We start from the raw sequence: 17,353 nt of genomic DNA, 5'->3' as shown, positions 1-17,353 counted from the left end.
AAGGAATGATTTTTTTTTAACATATTATACTGTATGGTGGAGAGCATACACTTCAAGGTACTTCACAACAAGACATTTCTAACATTTGTAAGCATCAATTTTAGTCCCGCGGGGTATCTTGCAATTTTAATGACAGGGAGTTTGAATTTATTTCTTTAGTTTTATGCTTCATAAGTTTATTCCAAAATCTATTCCCTTGCAGTGAAATCGCTCCACTAAATTAGAGTTAGCATTTTATATTCCAGCTGCTTTGACCATCACTGCTAATTTTGACACCTTCTTGGCAACTGTTCTGACACTCAGCAAGTAAATAATGCCTACTTTAGGATTTAGATGGGCATTAACTACATGCACATAATTAAAAATAAAATTTGCCTCCAAATAAGTGAAAATCTGACAGTTTTATCAAGCACAGTAAAGATAAAGCATGAAATGAAAAATCAGATTCCGAAAAGTCTGACCATGTAAAGAAAAGTTCTAATTTGTGGCTATGAATTACAATTCCATAAACAATACACAACTATTCACTAGGTTCACTGAAGTACCTGCCCTTCATGTTTAGTAGAAAGAAAAATTAATATAAAATTTCTATATTCTACAAATAAACCTGACCTGTTTTCTACAAATTTACATTGTCTTTAGTAACGGACTAAAACAACTGCGCTGCTCCAAAAAGTGCTATATGAGGCCATTAGGCTCTATAATGTGCCAACCTATAGCCGGGGAAGTGATGATCCTCTTCTGTTGACTGTTTGAGGTAACTTTTTTTTCTTACTTCTCTTCTAATATTTGTATATCTGTGCACTTGTAATGCTACTGTGACAGTAATTTCCTTTCGGATCAATAAAATATCTATCTACCTATCTTGGACTGATCTGAAACTACTCCTGGCAATTCACACAAAATGCTGGAGAAACTCAGCAGGCCAGGCTGATGAACAGTCTTGACCTGCAAAGTCGACTGTTCACTCTTTTCCATTGATGCTGCCTGGCCTGCTAGTTCCTCCAGCATTTTGTGTGTGTTGCTTGGATTTCCAGCATTTACAGATTTTTTTTATGTTTGTGCTACTTCTGATAATTACTTAAAGATAACCAGGTGAAGATTGGATTGCACCATAAGGTTTGGCTCAAATTAATCACAAGAAACACTCTCTGCATAAAAATAAACAGGCTGGAGGTCCAGTCAATAATAGGCTTGCAAGGAAACTGAAACATTACTCTGAATTTCCAGATATTTGTCTAAACAAATAAAGTCTCGGTCACATTCAGTGACCCTCAGTGGAAGGACAAAGTTGGGACAGATCCATTAGGAGATCTACCAGCAGCCGGCAGAGTAGACAAGGGGAAATTACAGTCCCTTCTAGGTTCAAATTTTTGGGCAAATTTTATAAAAGTTTAAGACTACAATATTATCTTGTCTCTGGCTAGCACTGCAATCTTCTCAGGGACCACATGCCACGCCACTGTGGGAAGGCCAAGATATATTCAGCTTAATTACAGAGGCTTAGGACTGGCGCAGCCCATTCAGTATCTTGAGTCAGACCTATTTATCTGCTGTTGAATTAAGAAAATACCACAACAGGATTCAAACCTCATACCACAGAATCAAGGGTTCTCATGCTCATTTTTTCCCTATTGTGACAAGGGATGAACCAAAACGGCCATGCTTCTAAAATTATTTTGATCCTAACCCTATATTTTCCCAAAATAACAGGAATTCTGCAGATGCTGGAAATTCAAGCAACACACATCAAAGTTGCTGGTGAACGCAGCAGGCCAAGCAGCATCTGTAGGAAGAGGTGCAGTCGACGTTTCAGGCCGAGACCCTTCGTCAGGACTAACTGAAGGAAGAGTGAGTAAGGGATTTGAAAGTTGGAGGGGGAGGGGGAGATCCAAAATGATAGGATTTAGTGTTTTCCTGCACAGTTGCTAAAAGGTAAGGTACTGGTCCTGCCTTTTCTGCCAAATTTACATTAAGCATGCAACAGTAGCATTTTTGCTCCATAATTGTGCAATTTTGTGCAACTTTAAAAAAAGCACAATATTCTAATCAATCAGATATTGTATCTCTGAAAATCTCCTACAAAGGTTGAAGTGAATATCACCTAGTTCTTGTTTTAAGCTGCCTTCATCAAAGGTTACTGCCCATCAGTACACTGGCCCTACAGCTTTTCTCCCATATCTCCCAATTTCTGATGGGAACAATTCTTCAGCAGCACCCTGGAAGAAAAGAGAATAACAGGAGCAGAGTTACAGGCATGAGGTCCATGCCCCAGCAGTGGCAGGGCAAGGGGCAAGCTTACAGCAGAATAAACAAGACGGGTAAGATCTTAGCAGGGAGATTGGAAGGATCACAAACCCTGTGGTTGGGCTGTGGAAAGTGAACTCCTTATTAATTTTAAGTTTAAAGACACATTCCTTTGCTCTTTAACCTTTGAGTAGACAACACGTTTGCAGCAAACACAGTTTGACTTCGCGTTGCTATTTATTCTGAAAATCCTGCATAAGTTTGTCAGTTATTTCATCGAACCCTCAAAAACTTTAGGCACAGGAAAAAGCCATTGTGTCTATGCTATACATCTAATACTGTGTTTCTGGCCCTGTAGGTCATAACTCTTCATCTGCATATCCAAGTACAGCCTAAATATGATGAGGGTTTCAACTCTACACCCTTCCTCCTCCTTATTATGGAATGTTTTGGAGATGTCTACAACCCCTTCTAATCCTCCTTTCAATTATTTTGAGCCTATGGAGGAGTTGGATTGAAGGACCTGTTTCTGGGCTGTATGACTCCAAATCTTTTATTGTTAAGTTTATGCAGATCTGTCTACCAGCACACCTGCTTTTCCATTCCTCCACTGGGTTCAGCATTGAGTGTAGAGAAGAACTTCCTCACTTTAAAATGAGGGGCTGCACGCATTGGTCCCTTGGTTTCTCACCAATCTGGCCACTAGATGCTATGTAAGTGAGGTCACTGAGCTTCTTTGAAAAGGTGAGAGCAGATAAATGTCTTTTCTCACCTCACTCATTTTTAATGCTTTTATTTACTTTATTTACATTTTTTTAAAGTTGTAAAAAAGATAATCAGGCTGTCATTGCAGTGGTGTCACAGAGTCACCAGCCTAATCAGTGCTCGTGGATGACTGCACATCATCGGATAACTGCAGAGTGAGGTCTGGAGTTCAGTCTGACTCAAACTACAAAAAGTGCAGCCATGGGAATAGTTCAGTAGACAAGTGCAAGGCAAGCAGGATCCAGCCTAATATGTTGCTAACACTTTTCACATTCTAGCAACTACTAAAAGGATTGATAAATCAACTACTGCATTGGATATGCAGCGTCATATAGTTTGCAACAGTAAAACTTTTAACAATGTAAATTGATCCAAGGTGCTTCATGTGAATAAATTAAACAAGGGACAGAGAGATAACGAAAAAGATAAGCACGAGAAACTCTGCAGATGCTGGAAATCCAAAGCAACACACACAAGATGCAGGAGCAACTGAGCAAGTCAGGCAGCATCTATGAAAATGAATAAACAGTTGACATTTCAGTCTGCAGAAGACTCTCTGACTGACCTCCCGGTAACGAACCTTGGCATGGACACGACAATGAATCAAGAAAATGGCAATACTCTTGAGAAATCAGCAGCTGGATATGTTCTTCAGACCTGTAGGTGTGGCTGGACTAAAGTAACATCAACTCGTGGTCTAAAAATTCATCAAGGACGGAAGAAATGCTTGAAAATCTCCAACCCAGGGCCCCGCATTGACCAGATTCTGTTAAGAGGAAGGTCAAATCAGTCGGATGAAACTCAGTAGCAGGAAGAAACCCACAGTCCGCAGAGTATCAGCACCCTAAGGGATGTGGAAGAAGTTTCAGGCACAAGCAGTGGTCCAAGATACGGCCAGGCACATCGTAAAGTGGAGAACATGCAAGGACGTAAGCCATTGGTGAAGTGGCCAAAGTCTAACAGCAAGGAGTGGGAAACCATCAATGCAGATGTGAGCCTGATAAGATGGGGGTGAGGGGTCACTCCCTCCAACAAGCAATCAAGTCCTTGTCAAACGCAGCAGAAGAAAGCAGCAATTGGATTTGGATTGAAAGGAAAGACAACAACTGGGCTGCAAGATGAAGACAGGAGGGTATGGAACTAAGGGGGGTGTATCTGGGACGCCAGGTAGCACCGTTGAGCCCTCTGGAGACATCGTGGGCTTATCAACGAAACGTCAAAGAAGGAGGGTACCCACCTGATGACCCCAATGACATACCTACCCTCTCTCCTTGTCACCACTCCAAGCCCACTGCCAACATCGAGGGTGCCAACTTACCATAGGGATTGAAACATCAAGACCATTCTTCAGGCAGAGAAGGAAGGGGGAAGATGCCAGAATAACAAGGTGGACGGAGAGGAAGAAAACTAGCTGGAAGCTGATAGGCGACACCATATGGGTGGGAAAGGTAAAGGGCTCGAGAAGAAGGGATCTGATAGAGGAGAATGGACCATAGGAGAAAAAGAAGGAAGAGGGGACCTGGGATGAAGTGATAGGCAGGTGAGAAGTGGTGAAGGTTAGAGTGGGGAATAGAGCAAGTGGGGAGGGCAGGGTATTTTTTTTTAAAAGGAAGGAGAAATCAATATTCATGCCATCAGGTTGGAGGCTACCCAAAAAGAAAGATGTTAGAAGTAATGATTAAGAAGAAAGTTTGAAAAAGGATCCACAAGGAAGAGAAATAGGAATGTGCAAGAGGCCCCATCGTTAAACTGGCTAGACAATGCCTCCTCTGAATGAGCATGCGTCCCACTTTGTTATTGTTATGAAGCAGATCACATTACCTCTCACATCTAAGAAAAGTGTTGAGAGGGAAAAACAGATATGGTGGCTCCATCCAAAGCAGTTTTAATTATAAGTTCCTATTTCTCCAGAATTATGTTAAATACTTTTTCTTTCAACTTTTACTTTGTGGGTACATTAAGTTGAGGTCATGCTCCCCCCCACTCTGGAGTTGGTAGCCTTCTCTGTTCTGCTGTGTGCATACAGCTTCTAATCCTTTTTGCAGTCAAAGGAAGGGTTCAGTTTAAAAACTTATCTAATTAACCTAAACAGACATTCCTTCATTTTTCCTTATGACACAGGAGGTGGCTATTCAGCCCATTTAGTCTATGCCAGCTCAGAGCATTCCCATCTATATCAGCTCCATGTCCCTATCAATGTCCCACCCACGTATACTTCACTGTGGCCGTTTCACCTACCAACCAGCACATCTTTGGGAAGTGGGAGGAAACCCACAGGCTCACAGGGAGAATGTACAATATCCAAACTCTTGCCACTAGGTCAGGTCTAATCTAGGTCACGGGAGTTGTGTGAACACCATGCTAGCTACTGCACCATCGTGCCACCATTTGACTATAACATTAAGAGGCCATAAAGGTTAATAATTCCATTATTTTGACTGAGATACTGTGCATCACAAGACAATTGTGCACTTTATGTCTGTTTATATTTACAGAGCAGGTTAGAGTCAGGAAATTGAGATTCTCAATAGAAAGAATGTTCTGATGTTAAACAGGACTACACCACCTCTAGTTATGATGGAATTCAAAATTCTTACGGTATTACAAAATAAATAGAACAACATGTCAGTCATGCTGAGAGATTCAAACCTGTGAGAATTGAATGTTTATATTCACAAATACATTAAAAAATCAGGTATCATAACTTGATTAAATTCAGAAGTAAAAACCTTCTTCAAGAGGTTAGAAATAGTCACAAATTTGATAAGATATACGTGCTTTATATTTTCTAGAACCAGAGCTCCCCATCTCAAGGTAAGAAGAGGGATGCAAAGAAACTTCTTTAGTGAATTCTCTATCCTTTAGAACTGTGGAAGCTGAGTTGTGTAGTTCAAAGTTCAAAGTAAATTTATTATCAAAGTACATGTAAGTCACCATATGTAACTCTGAGATTCACTTTCAGCGGGCATACTCAATAACTCCATAACCATAATAGAATCAATGAAAGACTGTACTAATAGGATGGACAACCAGTGTGGAAAAGACCAACAAACTGTGCAAATACAAAAAAAAAGAAAAAAAAGCATTAAATATTGAGAACGTGAGATGAAGACTCCTTGAAAGTGAGTCCATAGGTTGTGGGAACGGTTCAGTCTGGGGTAAGCACACAGTCTTGTGATGTACCAGTGTTGATGGAGATTGTGGAGGAGGTGTTTTTGCCAATCCGAACTGACTGGGGTCTGTAAATGAGGAAACCAAAATTCCAGTTGTATAAGGAGGTACTGAGGCCAAGGTCCTGAAGCTTATTGATTAGTTTTGAAAGGATGATAGTTTTGAAATGCTGTAGTTGATAAAGAGCAAATCTGCTATCCAGAAATTTCAGTGTTGAGTCAAGAGTGAATGAAATGGCATCTGCTATGGGCCTGCTGTGCTGGTAGGCATATTTGAGCAGATCCAAGTCGCTATCAGGCAGGTGGTGATATATTTCATCACCTATGTCTCAAAACATTTCATCACTGTGGATGTAAGTGCTTTTGGATGATAGTCATTGAAGCAGGTTACCATGTTCTTTTTAGGCACTGGCATAATTGAAGCCTGCTTAAAGCGGGTGGTACCTCAATCTGCCAAATCAAGAGGTTAAAGGTCTCAGTTAACACTCCAGCCAGTTGATCAGCACAGGCTTTTAGTGCTTGACCAGAAACCCCATTGGGCCGGATGCTCTCACATCGACCTCAGGATCATTGGGGGCTGTGGGAGTTCATGATGGTTTCTCCATGCTTTGGTAGTCAAAGAAGGCATTGTGCTCATTTGGAAGTGAAGCTCTGTTGTCACCTATGTCACTCGATTTCACTTTGTAAGAGGTGATGGCAAGTATATTCAAGGTAGAGTTCAGTCATTTTCTTTAAGTATAAATGGAATTAGTGCAGAAGGGTAACACTGAGATAAGTCGGCTACTGAAATGGCAGGGCAGGTACAAGTGGCTGATTAGCCTGCTTCTGCTTCTTTTTTTGAGCTTATTTTAAAAAGAAATATACAGAACTACTAAAATAAAACAGCAGCTGAAATTATATTTACAAGAAACTGCTCATACTCACAAGTCCATGGTTGTCCGGTAACATAACAATAATTTGTGCATTGTGGTCCCAAATCATTCGCCAAAAGTCCTTCGTTGTGTGTGGCAAAGGATGCTGAGTAATAATAAATTCATTGCTTCTGTAGTACCCCTGCAATAATAAACAAATGTTTCAATCACTACTGCTTACGTGATATTAAGAGACATAGAGAATGATAAAGACATTTAAAGAGAGCACATTCCTCCAGCAATAAATTATTCAAAACTAATCAACTGGCTTGATCCATACACATTCACATGAACCATTCATTATCACAGCACAATGCAGCTGATCTGAACACCACGCATGAGGTTCCACTGCATACCAATGCTCCTTCCACAATAACCTCCCAAATTCCTGTCCTTACCAAGTAAAAGGTCAAGGACAACAGGTGCTGGGATATATCAACACTCCCTTCAAGGTCGTTGGAGCAAAGTCTAAAAATCATTATATCAAGTAACTGCTATATTCGTTATATGTTAGTTCAAGAAGACATCTTCTTAACACAATGATGGATGGATAATTAAATATGAATTTGCCAGTGATCCCTGCAACTTATGAAACAGTACATTATATTAAAAAAACAAAATTGGGGCAAGAAATCAGGAGAACTCTTTTGCACTTCTTCCATGGGTTTTTCCCTAAAGCTGCAGTGTACTAAAGCCTGAATCAGTAGCTCAAGCCTCCGAAATGGAGGCAATAATACAATACTTCTACGTTCTACATTAGGATTTCTCAACCAGGGTTCCGTGAGAGAGTGCAATTGAAAAAAAATAAACATCCTTCTTTGAACTTCACGCAATGTGCGATGCTAGCTCTCACAGTGGTGGGCAGTGACCGAGTAGCTCCATTTGCAATCTTGTTCGAAGTCTCTAAGCCCATTATGGCAGTGCGCAGTAGGACTATGTTTATTTTCAACGTGAGAAAGGGGAGGCCGTTGATAACTGGTGAGTGCTGAATTGCAGGAAGGGGAGGATGTTAGGCTGATGGTGTGCTCTGTTGAGCACTGTATTGTACAGAGGGGAGGACAGTAGGTTGATGATGAACACTGTATTGTACAGAGGACAGTAGGTTGATGATGAGCACTGTATTGTACAGAGGGGAGGACGGTAGGTTGATGATGAACACTGTATTGCACAGAGGGGAGGACGGTAGGCTGATGATGAGCACCGTATTGCACAGAGGGGAGGATGGTAGGCTGATGATGATGAGCACCGTATTGCACAGAGGGGAGGACGGTAGGCTGATGATGATGAGCACCGTATTGCACAGAGGGGAGGACGGTAGGCTGATGATGATGAGCACCGTATTGCACAGAGGGGAGGACGGTAGGCTGATGATGATGAGCACCGTATTGCACAGAGGGGAGGACGGTAGGCTGATGATGATGAGCACCGTATTGCACAGAGGGGAGGACGGTAGGCTGATGATGATGAGCACCGTATTGCACAGAGGGGAGGACGGTAGGCTGATGATGATGAGCACCGTATTGCACAGAGGGGAGGACGGTAGGCTGATGATGATGAGCACCGTATTGCACAGAGGGGAGGACGGTAGGCTGATGATGATGAGCACCGTATTGCACAGAGGGGAGGACGGTAGGCTGATGATGATGAGCACCGTATTGCACAGAGGGGAGGACGGTAGGCTGATGATGATGAGCACCGTATTGCACAGAGGGGAGGACGGTAGGCTGATGATGATGAGCACCGTATTGCACAGAGGGGAGGACGGTAGGCTGATGATGAGCACCGTATTGCACAGAGGGGAGGACGGTAGGCTGATGAGTGTGAAGTACGTTTTCCGAGCATTGAATGGACTAGCCCAACTTGGGCTTTGATGTCAGCCTCTCCCTCCCAAATTATCTCTCCCAACCTCCCCTTAAGCACTGCCGACTGTCTTCTGGGAGCAAACAAACTCTACTGGTGTAGTAGAAAGTTGGAGGGAATTTTTCATTCTAAAGGAGGAACTTCTATGCACTGCGACTCACTGCTGGCCTGCCGCTTTTCTGTTGTTGTAAACGTTACAAAATATGGATTGTGTAGGTTGGAACTGAATTGTATTGTGAAGTGTTTGTATTTTTTGCGGTTTTCTCATTTAGTTATTTATTATGCCATTCTTTTTTATATTTTATTAACCCCTATTCCATTGAGCCTACTCTGTGGCAAACACCATACAAACAGCAATGGCTCCAGCAAAATTAAAGACACTTGACTACAAATCCCAGCAATATGACACGTAAAAGTGCTGATCATTTTAAACGGCTGTTGGAATGTCAAAACAAACAGTAAAGCTTTTAATTAAAATCAATTTACAATCTTTATTTAAATCTACCAAGCTTACCTTTAGAAAAATTAAATCCCATTTTGGCTTAAGCCAGTTATTTAACAGAAATTTATTATGTTTGCCTTATGTTTTAAAAATTTACATTCACTACTCAAAAGAGCATTGATAATTACATTTAGATTATTATATCTACAACTTACTGATCACACTAATGATCTGTAGATCATCAGTGAGCTGTAGAGATAGTAATTTTTACACAGGCGTTCCCTGAGACCTGAAAATTATTTCAAGGGTTCCTGCAGGGCGAAAAAGTTGAGAAAGGCTGTTCTACGTTCTTGTGGTTAACAAGGTCATAAAATCATGATCTTTCTACACTTACAATGAGTACTCAATGGCTCAGTTCAGTATTCTCAACAGAGCACTTTGTGAATGTATAAAATCTATGAAAGTGTGCCCTGCATTAATTATTATTTCAACAGAAAGGAATAGAAAATAGCAACTTCATTAGTATTCAGAATTCTAGATTAAACACTTAGTCTGTCTGAAAAGAAAAGCAAAATAGGCAATTTTTAATCTTAGTTAATTTTCTTAATAGTCAGTTGATAGCATATATGGAAAGTCCACACATCATTTAAATCAGTTTGACACAACTATCATAATAAGTCACTAGCCTGAATGGTGCTGCACGTCTGACAGTGTTATTTCCACCACGTACTTCAGATATAACTTACAACCTGGGTGGGGGAACACAAATCTTTGTGCTTAATACTCACCATGATGTAGGAGGCATTGATATAATCAGTTCCTTTGGTCCCAGGTAATGGTGCGAGGCCTACCCGAGCTCGTTCAGCTAGAAGATTGGATCAATTTTTCAGGGCAAAAAGTTAGATATATAAATAACATTGTTTCACAAAAGCTCACAGCGATGCTAGGCAAACAACCCTTAAAGATTTCAAACAATAAAACAGTTCAATGATGCAATCTTTGAAATCTGCAAATGCTGCATAAGGCAGGATCTGGGAAAAACATTTATCATTCACAGTCCTACAATAGGTGTCATGCTACAGTTAGTGGCTCTAAAATGCTAAAATTAGATATTTTATAACATTTCTCAATCTTTAATTCATAAATATCATCACTGATGTACATAAATGATTCATCGTAAAATATCGTGATGGTTCAATTACAGTTACATCAGTTTTGCACTGGTCCTCAAAACAGAGGTCAACTTACACGGCACGACCGAGGAGTTCCTGTTCTTCTCTTTGTTGCATTCTTTCTGGGCACTGAAGCATTCTATAAATTTTGCATTACACTGAGTTACCAACTGTAAAAACAAACAAAGTAAAGCTTATGTGATTTCTATATAAAATCAACAAGCTTTTCTTAAATAGGATCAAGTGTTAATATACTTTGTAATCACAATATTCTATGAATATATGGAAAATTATGGATAATAAAGAAACCCAAATGGTAAAATATGCACTAGCATTAGCATTACACCCATATATTATTTTATCATAATTATATTTGAAAACATACAGAGGCAATCTTCCTGTCTCATTATGTTCTGCTCCAGTCAATTTCTCAATATTTCCTCATAGTAAAAACAGCACTATCATGAACTTATTGCTGCTTGTCTGATTTAATAAGTGAAACTACAAGATAAACTACACAGAATTTCACAGCCATCATTTTTTTATATCTCAGCAAAATCTAGGTTGACTGTACGTTAAAAGGAAACTGCCTTTATGAAGTATTCCAAACTAATATCCTTTGCTAGGAAGAGGAGCTCTTAACTGCAATTAGTCATGTGACTTGTGGCCTATTCCCCAGTTCTCAAGAGATAGAAGAGTATGACATGGTATGGTGAAAGAAGAACATGTATTTGAATAGTACAGTCTAAAGTCATACAGCTGGATATTTATATATTATTTATTTAGAGATATAAGCTTTCTGGCCCACAGAGCCATGCCACCCAGCAACCCATCTATTTAACCCTAGCCCAATCACAGGACAATTTATAGTGACCAATTAATCTGCTAACGGGTTGGGAAGAAACCGGAGCACCCAGAGGAAAGCCATGCTTTCAGGGGATGGCGAACCAACTCCTCACAGCCGGCAGCGGAATTGCACTCTGCACTCTGATACCACGAGCTGTAATACAGCCATCCTAACCACGCTGCCACCTTACTGACTACCAACAGCCGTTGATACTGGTGCCATGCCAAATCCTAGTTAGAGGAAGTTCAGCAATGGGCTTCAGCTTATAAATTTACAATATTGATCGAGGGACAACTGCGCAAGCGCGTGGACGTCAACAAGTTACACCAGTGCGAAAAGTTTAAAATGAGCCAGATTTTTCTTCAAGCGTGTGGACTTAGTGAATTAGACTGGCACAAAGTTTAAAAGGAGACAGATTTAAAGGGTGGGCGTAGGAGGTGCAGGCAACGGAGTAAAGGGAGACAAAGTAGGAGGGCTTTGGTTCAACGGGGCTTCGGTGATAACGGGTCGAGGCCAGGTAGGTTATCTGTGAAGAATAGAAACAGGAATTATGTCTGCGAGGCCGATGTTCTGTACTTCCCAGCATCCTGGAAGGCCACATCTGCACTAAGTGTGTCAAGTTGCAGCTCCTTAGGGACTGTGTTAGGGAACTGGAGATGCAGCTCGATGACCTTCGTCTGGTCAGGGAAAGTGAGGAGGTGATAGAGAGGAGCTGTAGGCAAGTAGTCACACTGGGGCCTCAGGTACAGGAAAGGGAAGGGCAAGAGGCAGATACTAGAGAGTACCCCTGTGGCTGTCCCCTTAACAATAAGTACTCCTGTTTGAGTACTGTTGGGGGAGACAGCCTACCTGGGGGAAGCAACAGTGGCCGTGCCTCTGGCACAGAGTCTGGCCCTGTGGCTCAGAAGGGTAGAGAAAGGAAGAAGGCAGCAGTGACAGGGGACTCTATAGTTAGGGATCAGACAGGCGATTCTGTGGATGCAGGAAAGAAACACGGATGGTAATTTGCCTCCCAGGTGCCAGGGTCCGGGATATTTCTGATGGCATCCACGATATCCTGAAGTGGGAAGGAGAATAGCCAGAGGTTGTGGTACATATTGGTACCAACAACATAGGTAGGAAAAGGGAGGAAGTCCTGAAAACAGACTACAGGGAGTTAGGAAGGAAGTTGAGAAGCAGGATCTCAAAGGTAGTAATCTTGGGATTCAGATTTCTGGATCATTGGGACCTCTTTTGGGGCAGGCGTGACCTGTACAAAAAGGATGGGCTGCACTTAAATCCAAGGGGGACCAATATCCTGGCAGGGAGGTTTGCTAAGGCAACTGGGGAGATTTTAAACTAGAATTGCTGGGGGGTGGGAACCAAACTGAAGAGACGGAGGAAGGGGCTGTTGGCTCACAAATAGAGAAAGCTTGGAGACAGTGTGAGGAGGATAGGCAGGTGATAGAGAAGGGATATGCTCAGACCGATGGTTTGAGATGTGTCTATTTCAATGCAAGAATCATCATGAACAAAGCGGATAAGGTTAGAGAGTGGATCAGTACTTGGAGCTATGATGTTGTGGCCATTACAGAGACTTGGATGGCTCAGGGGCAGGATTGGCTAATTACAACGCCAGGCTTTAGATGTTTCAGAAAGGACAGGGAGGGAGGCTAAAGAGGTGGGGGCATGGCACTGCTGATCAGAGATACTGTCATGGCTGCAGAAAAGGAGGAAGTCATAGAGGGATAGTCTACTGAGTCTCTGTGAGTGGAAGTTAGAAACAGGAAGGGGTCAATAACTCTACTGGATGTTTTCTTATAGACCACCCAATAGTAACAGGGACAGTGAGGAGCAGATAGGGAGACAGATTCTGGAAAGGTGTAATAATAGCAGGGTTATCATGGCAGGAGATTTTAATTTCCCAATTATTGATTGGTATCTCCCTAGAGCAAGTGGTTTAGGTGGAGTGGAGTTTGTTAGGTGTGTTCAGGAAGGTTTCCTGACACAATATGTAGATAAGCCTATAAGAGAGGCTGTGCTTCATCTGTTATTGGGAAATGAACCTGGTCGGGTGTCAGATCTCTCAGTGGGAGAGCACTTTGGAGATAGTGATCACAATTCTATCTCCTTTACCATAGCATTGGAGAGGGATAGGAACAGACAAGTTAGGGAAACGTTTAATTGGAGTAAGGGGAAATATGAAGCTCTCAGGCAGGAGTTGGAAGCATAAATTGGGAACAGATGTCCTCAGGGAAATGTACGGCGGAAATGTGGCAAATGTTCAGGGGATATTTGTGTGGTGTTCTGCATAGCTATGTTCCAATAAAACAGGGAAATGATGGTAGGGTACAGGAACCATGGTGTACATAGGTTGTTGAAAATCTAGTCAAAATCATGAAAGCTTACGAAAGGTTCAAAAAACTAGATAATAATAGAGATCTAGAAGATTATAAGGCAGCAGGAAACAGCATAAGAATGAAATTAGGAGAGCTAGAAGGGGCCATGAGAAGGCCTAGGCAAGCAGGATTAAGGATACCCCAAGGCATTCTACAAGTATGTGAATAGCACAGCGATAAGACGTGAGAGTATAGGACCTATCAGCGTGACAGGGGAAAGGTGTTTATGGACAGAGGAGATAGCAGAGATACTTAATGAATACTTCATTTCAGTATTCACTACAGAAATGGATCTTGACGATTGTCCAGATAACTTAAAACAGACTGAAAAGCTTGAACAGATAGACATTGAGAAAGATGATATGATGGAGCTTTTCGGAAGCATCAAGTTGGATAAGTCACCGGGACCGGGCAAGACATACTCCAGACTACTGTGGGATGCAAGGGAGGAGATTGCTGAGCTTCTGGCAGCTTTGCATCATCAATGTGGACAGGAGAGGTTCCGAAGGATTGGAGGGTTGCAGGTGTTGTTCCCTTATTCAAGAAAGGGAGTAGAGATAGCCCAGGAAATTATAGACCAGTGAGTCTTACTTCAGTGGTTGCTAAGTTGATGGAGAAGATCCTGAGAGGCAGGATTTATGAACATTCGGAGAGGCATAATATGATGAGGAATAGTCAGCATGGCTCTGTCAAAGGCAGGTCGTGCCTTACGAGCCTGATTGAATTTTTTTGAGGATGTGACTAAACACATTGATGAAAGTAGAGTAGTAGATGTAGTGTACACGGATTTCAGCAAGGCGTTTGATAAGGGACCCCGTGCAAGGCTTATTGAGAAGGTAAGGAGGCATGGGATCCAAGGGGACCTTGCTTTGTGGAACCAGAATTGGCTTGGCCGAAAAAAGCGAAGAATGGTTGTAGACGGGTCACATTCATGGAGGTCAGTAACCAGTAGTGTGCCTCAGGGATCTGTTCTGGGACCCCTTCTCTTTGTGATTTTCATAAATGACCTGGATGAGGAAGTGGAGGGATGGGTTAGTAAGTTTGCTGATGACACAAAGGTTGGGGGTGTTATGAATTGTGTGGAGGGCTGTCAGAGGTTACAGCAGGACACCGCTAGGATGCAAAACTGGGCTGAGAAGTGGCAGATGGAGTTCAACCCAGATAAGTGTGAAATGGTTCATTTTGGTAGGTCAAATACGATGTCAGAATATAGTATTAATGGTAAGACTCTTGGTAGTGTGGAGGATATGAGGATCTTGGTGTCCAAGTCCATAGGACACTCAAAGCTGCTGCACAGGTTGACTCTGTGGTTAAGAAGGCATACGGTGCATTGGCCTTCATCAACCGTGGGTTGAGTTTAAGAGCCGAGAGGTAATGTTACAGGTATATAGGGCCCTGGTCAGGCCCCACTTGGAGTACTCTGCTCATTTCTGGTCACCTCACTACAGAAAGGATGTAGAAACTATAGAAAGGGTGCAGAGGAGATTTACAAGGATGTTGCCGGGATTGGTGAGCATGTCTTATGAGAATAGGTTGAGTGAACTCGACCTTTTCTCCTTGGAGCAGCGGAGGATGAGAGGTGACCTAATAGAGGTGTATAAGATGATGAGAAGCATTGATCGTGTGGATAGTCAGAGACTTTTTCCTAGGGCTGGAATGGCTAGCACGAGAGGGCACAGTTTTAAGGTGCTTGGAAGTAGGTACAGAGGAGATGTCAGGGGTAAGTTTTTTACACAGAGTGGTGAGTGCATGGAATGGGCTGCCAGCGACAGTGGTGGAGGCGGATACGATAGAGTCTTTTAAGAGACACCTGGATAAGTACATGGAGCTTAGAAAAATAGAGGGCTATGGGTAACCTTATGTAATTTCTAAGTAAGTACATGTTTGGCACAGCATATGGGCCGAAGGGCCTCTATTGTGCTGTAAGTTTTCTATGTTTCTAATATTTCCACAAAACTTTGGTTTTACCACTTTGTAGTTGCGCAAAATCCCATACAATAGATTTAATGTTTTTTCTAACAGTAGCTGATTAAATAAAATACAGACATTTCAGCTCTGATCTAACTGGTTCAACAAAATGCACTAAAATTTAAAAAGTATGTGGAGGGGCAAATCTGAGAAGGATATGGGCTGAACACGGGAAATTGGGACTAGATGGCAGGCATTGTGGTCAGCATGGACTTATTGAGATGAAGGGCTTGTATCTGTGCTAAACCAAAACCACAAAATGTTCACATCTGAAACACACGTGGAATCAGCAAAGCACAAGTAAGCCACACTTAGTTGAAAAATAATGTGTCGTAGTAACACAAGCACATTAGTAGTCCCCAATCGTGTGAAGAATCAAACGCAAACTATTAGGAGGGTCATGTGAGTCTTTGCCTCCACAATCCCTCATAAATACTAATGGGGCCACTTATGAACAGGTAAGTGTGTATCTGGTGTTGGATGGTAATGGCAGATCCCCCGTGCCCAATTGCAAGAAGAATGACTTCAGGAATGCCCGGCTGGTATACACTGGCAGTGGCCCTGAGATGGATGAAGAAAGAACGAGCACACTCTCACACTGCAGATAAGGCCTTCTTCCATATTGAGGATCCACTATTCATACTTGATATGCTTGCAGTAGAAAATTGCATATGTAATATCAATTGTGTGTTGCATGCCAACCTTAATACATAAATGTTCAATGGTTTGCTCTGGATGAAACGCCATTGCATAGTGAGTAAAATCATGGCATTGTGAGAGACTCTCACCCAATGTTTAGTGTAAAATCACTATTCCAAACAGAAGAACACACAATTCCATTATTAATATAGATTGGTTTGAACAGTTTACTCCAACAAGCTTTTTTGTCCATTAAAGGCAGTAATGGAAATATGTGACTGTATTTATATAAAGGAAATCAGGTTGCAAATTGGATGAATGATGTTGGATAGGAAGGGATTGTTTCTGGCCCTCCGTAATTTTGACCTGGCCAGATAATGTGAAGATGGAGCCACATGCTCACAAGGCCTGAAGATGATCCTTTTTTATTTGTTTTTGCTGAGATGGTTCTGGAATGTTAAGTATCCCACTGGGGAGTAAGGGTCTCGATATGCACCACACAATCAGAATTCTTCATTCATTTGAGATGAGAAGCTCAGAATTCTCAGTTGTACCAATTTTTTCATCTCAAATCATGTCAATTTTCATGCAGCAGTAGGCTCAGTAGTGATAGGCAAAAAAAAAAATCTTGTGAGGTAGATTTGAGGGGGTTGACACATCAACCAATTAGGGATTTGACTAATAATTCATCTTCCCCATTTTTCCTTAAATCTGAAAACAAAGACTTGGGCATTCAAAAGACAGAAGTTTTCCAAGTCAGGGAGCTATGTGTTTAACATCTTCACCAAAATTTGTTTGTACACAAACATTATGGAGGACCTAACACTTGCAGGTGGAGCAGAATTATCATTTCAAATGTTTTGTTACACCTATTACAGTATATGGGAAGCGCAATACCATAAATATATAGTTTTCATCATTCTCACCCCTCAGCATACGCCTGCTGAGATTTAT

General features: G+C 41.7%; 1 protein-coding gene across 2 annotated transcripts in view; it reads right to left on the bottom strand.

Annotated features, from left to right (window-relative positions):
• LOC140211072 (receptor-type tyrosine-protein phosphatase gamma-like) overlaps positions 1-17,353 on the bottom strand; it is a 677,613-nt gene that overhangs the window by 23,558 nt on the left and 636,702 nt on the right. For both annotated transcript variants that reach the window (XM_072280498.1, XM_072280497.1), the window contains 3 exons: positions 10,644-10,737; positions 10,184-10,260; positions 7,107-7,235 (listed from right to left, as the gene is read on the bottom strand). In XM_072280498.1, the coding sequence (XP_072136599.1) occupies positions 7,107-7,235; positions 10,184-10,260; positions 10,644-10,737 (300 nt within the window). The remainder of the gene's footprint in view (positions 1-7,106; positions 7,236-10,183; positions 10,261-10,643; positions 10,738-17,353) is intronic.

This window comes from Mobula birostris, chromosome 16, assembly GCF_030028105.1.
Source record: "Mobula birostris isolate sMobBir1 chromosome 16, sMobBir1.hap1, whole genome shotgun sequence".
Lineage (NCBI taxonomy): Eukaryota > Metazoa > Chordata > Chondrichthyes > Myliobatiformes > Myliobatidae > Mobula > Mobula birostris.
The sequence above is the reverse complement of the archived record's forward strand: the minus strand, read 5'-3'. Positions and strand labels throughout refer to the sequence as shown.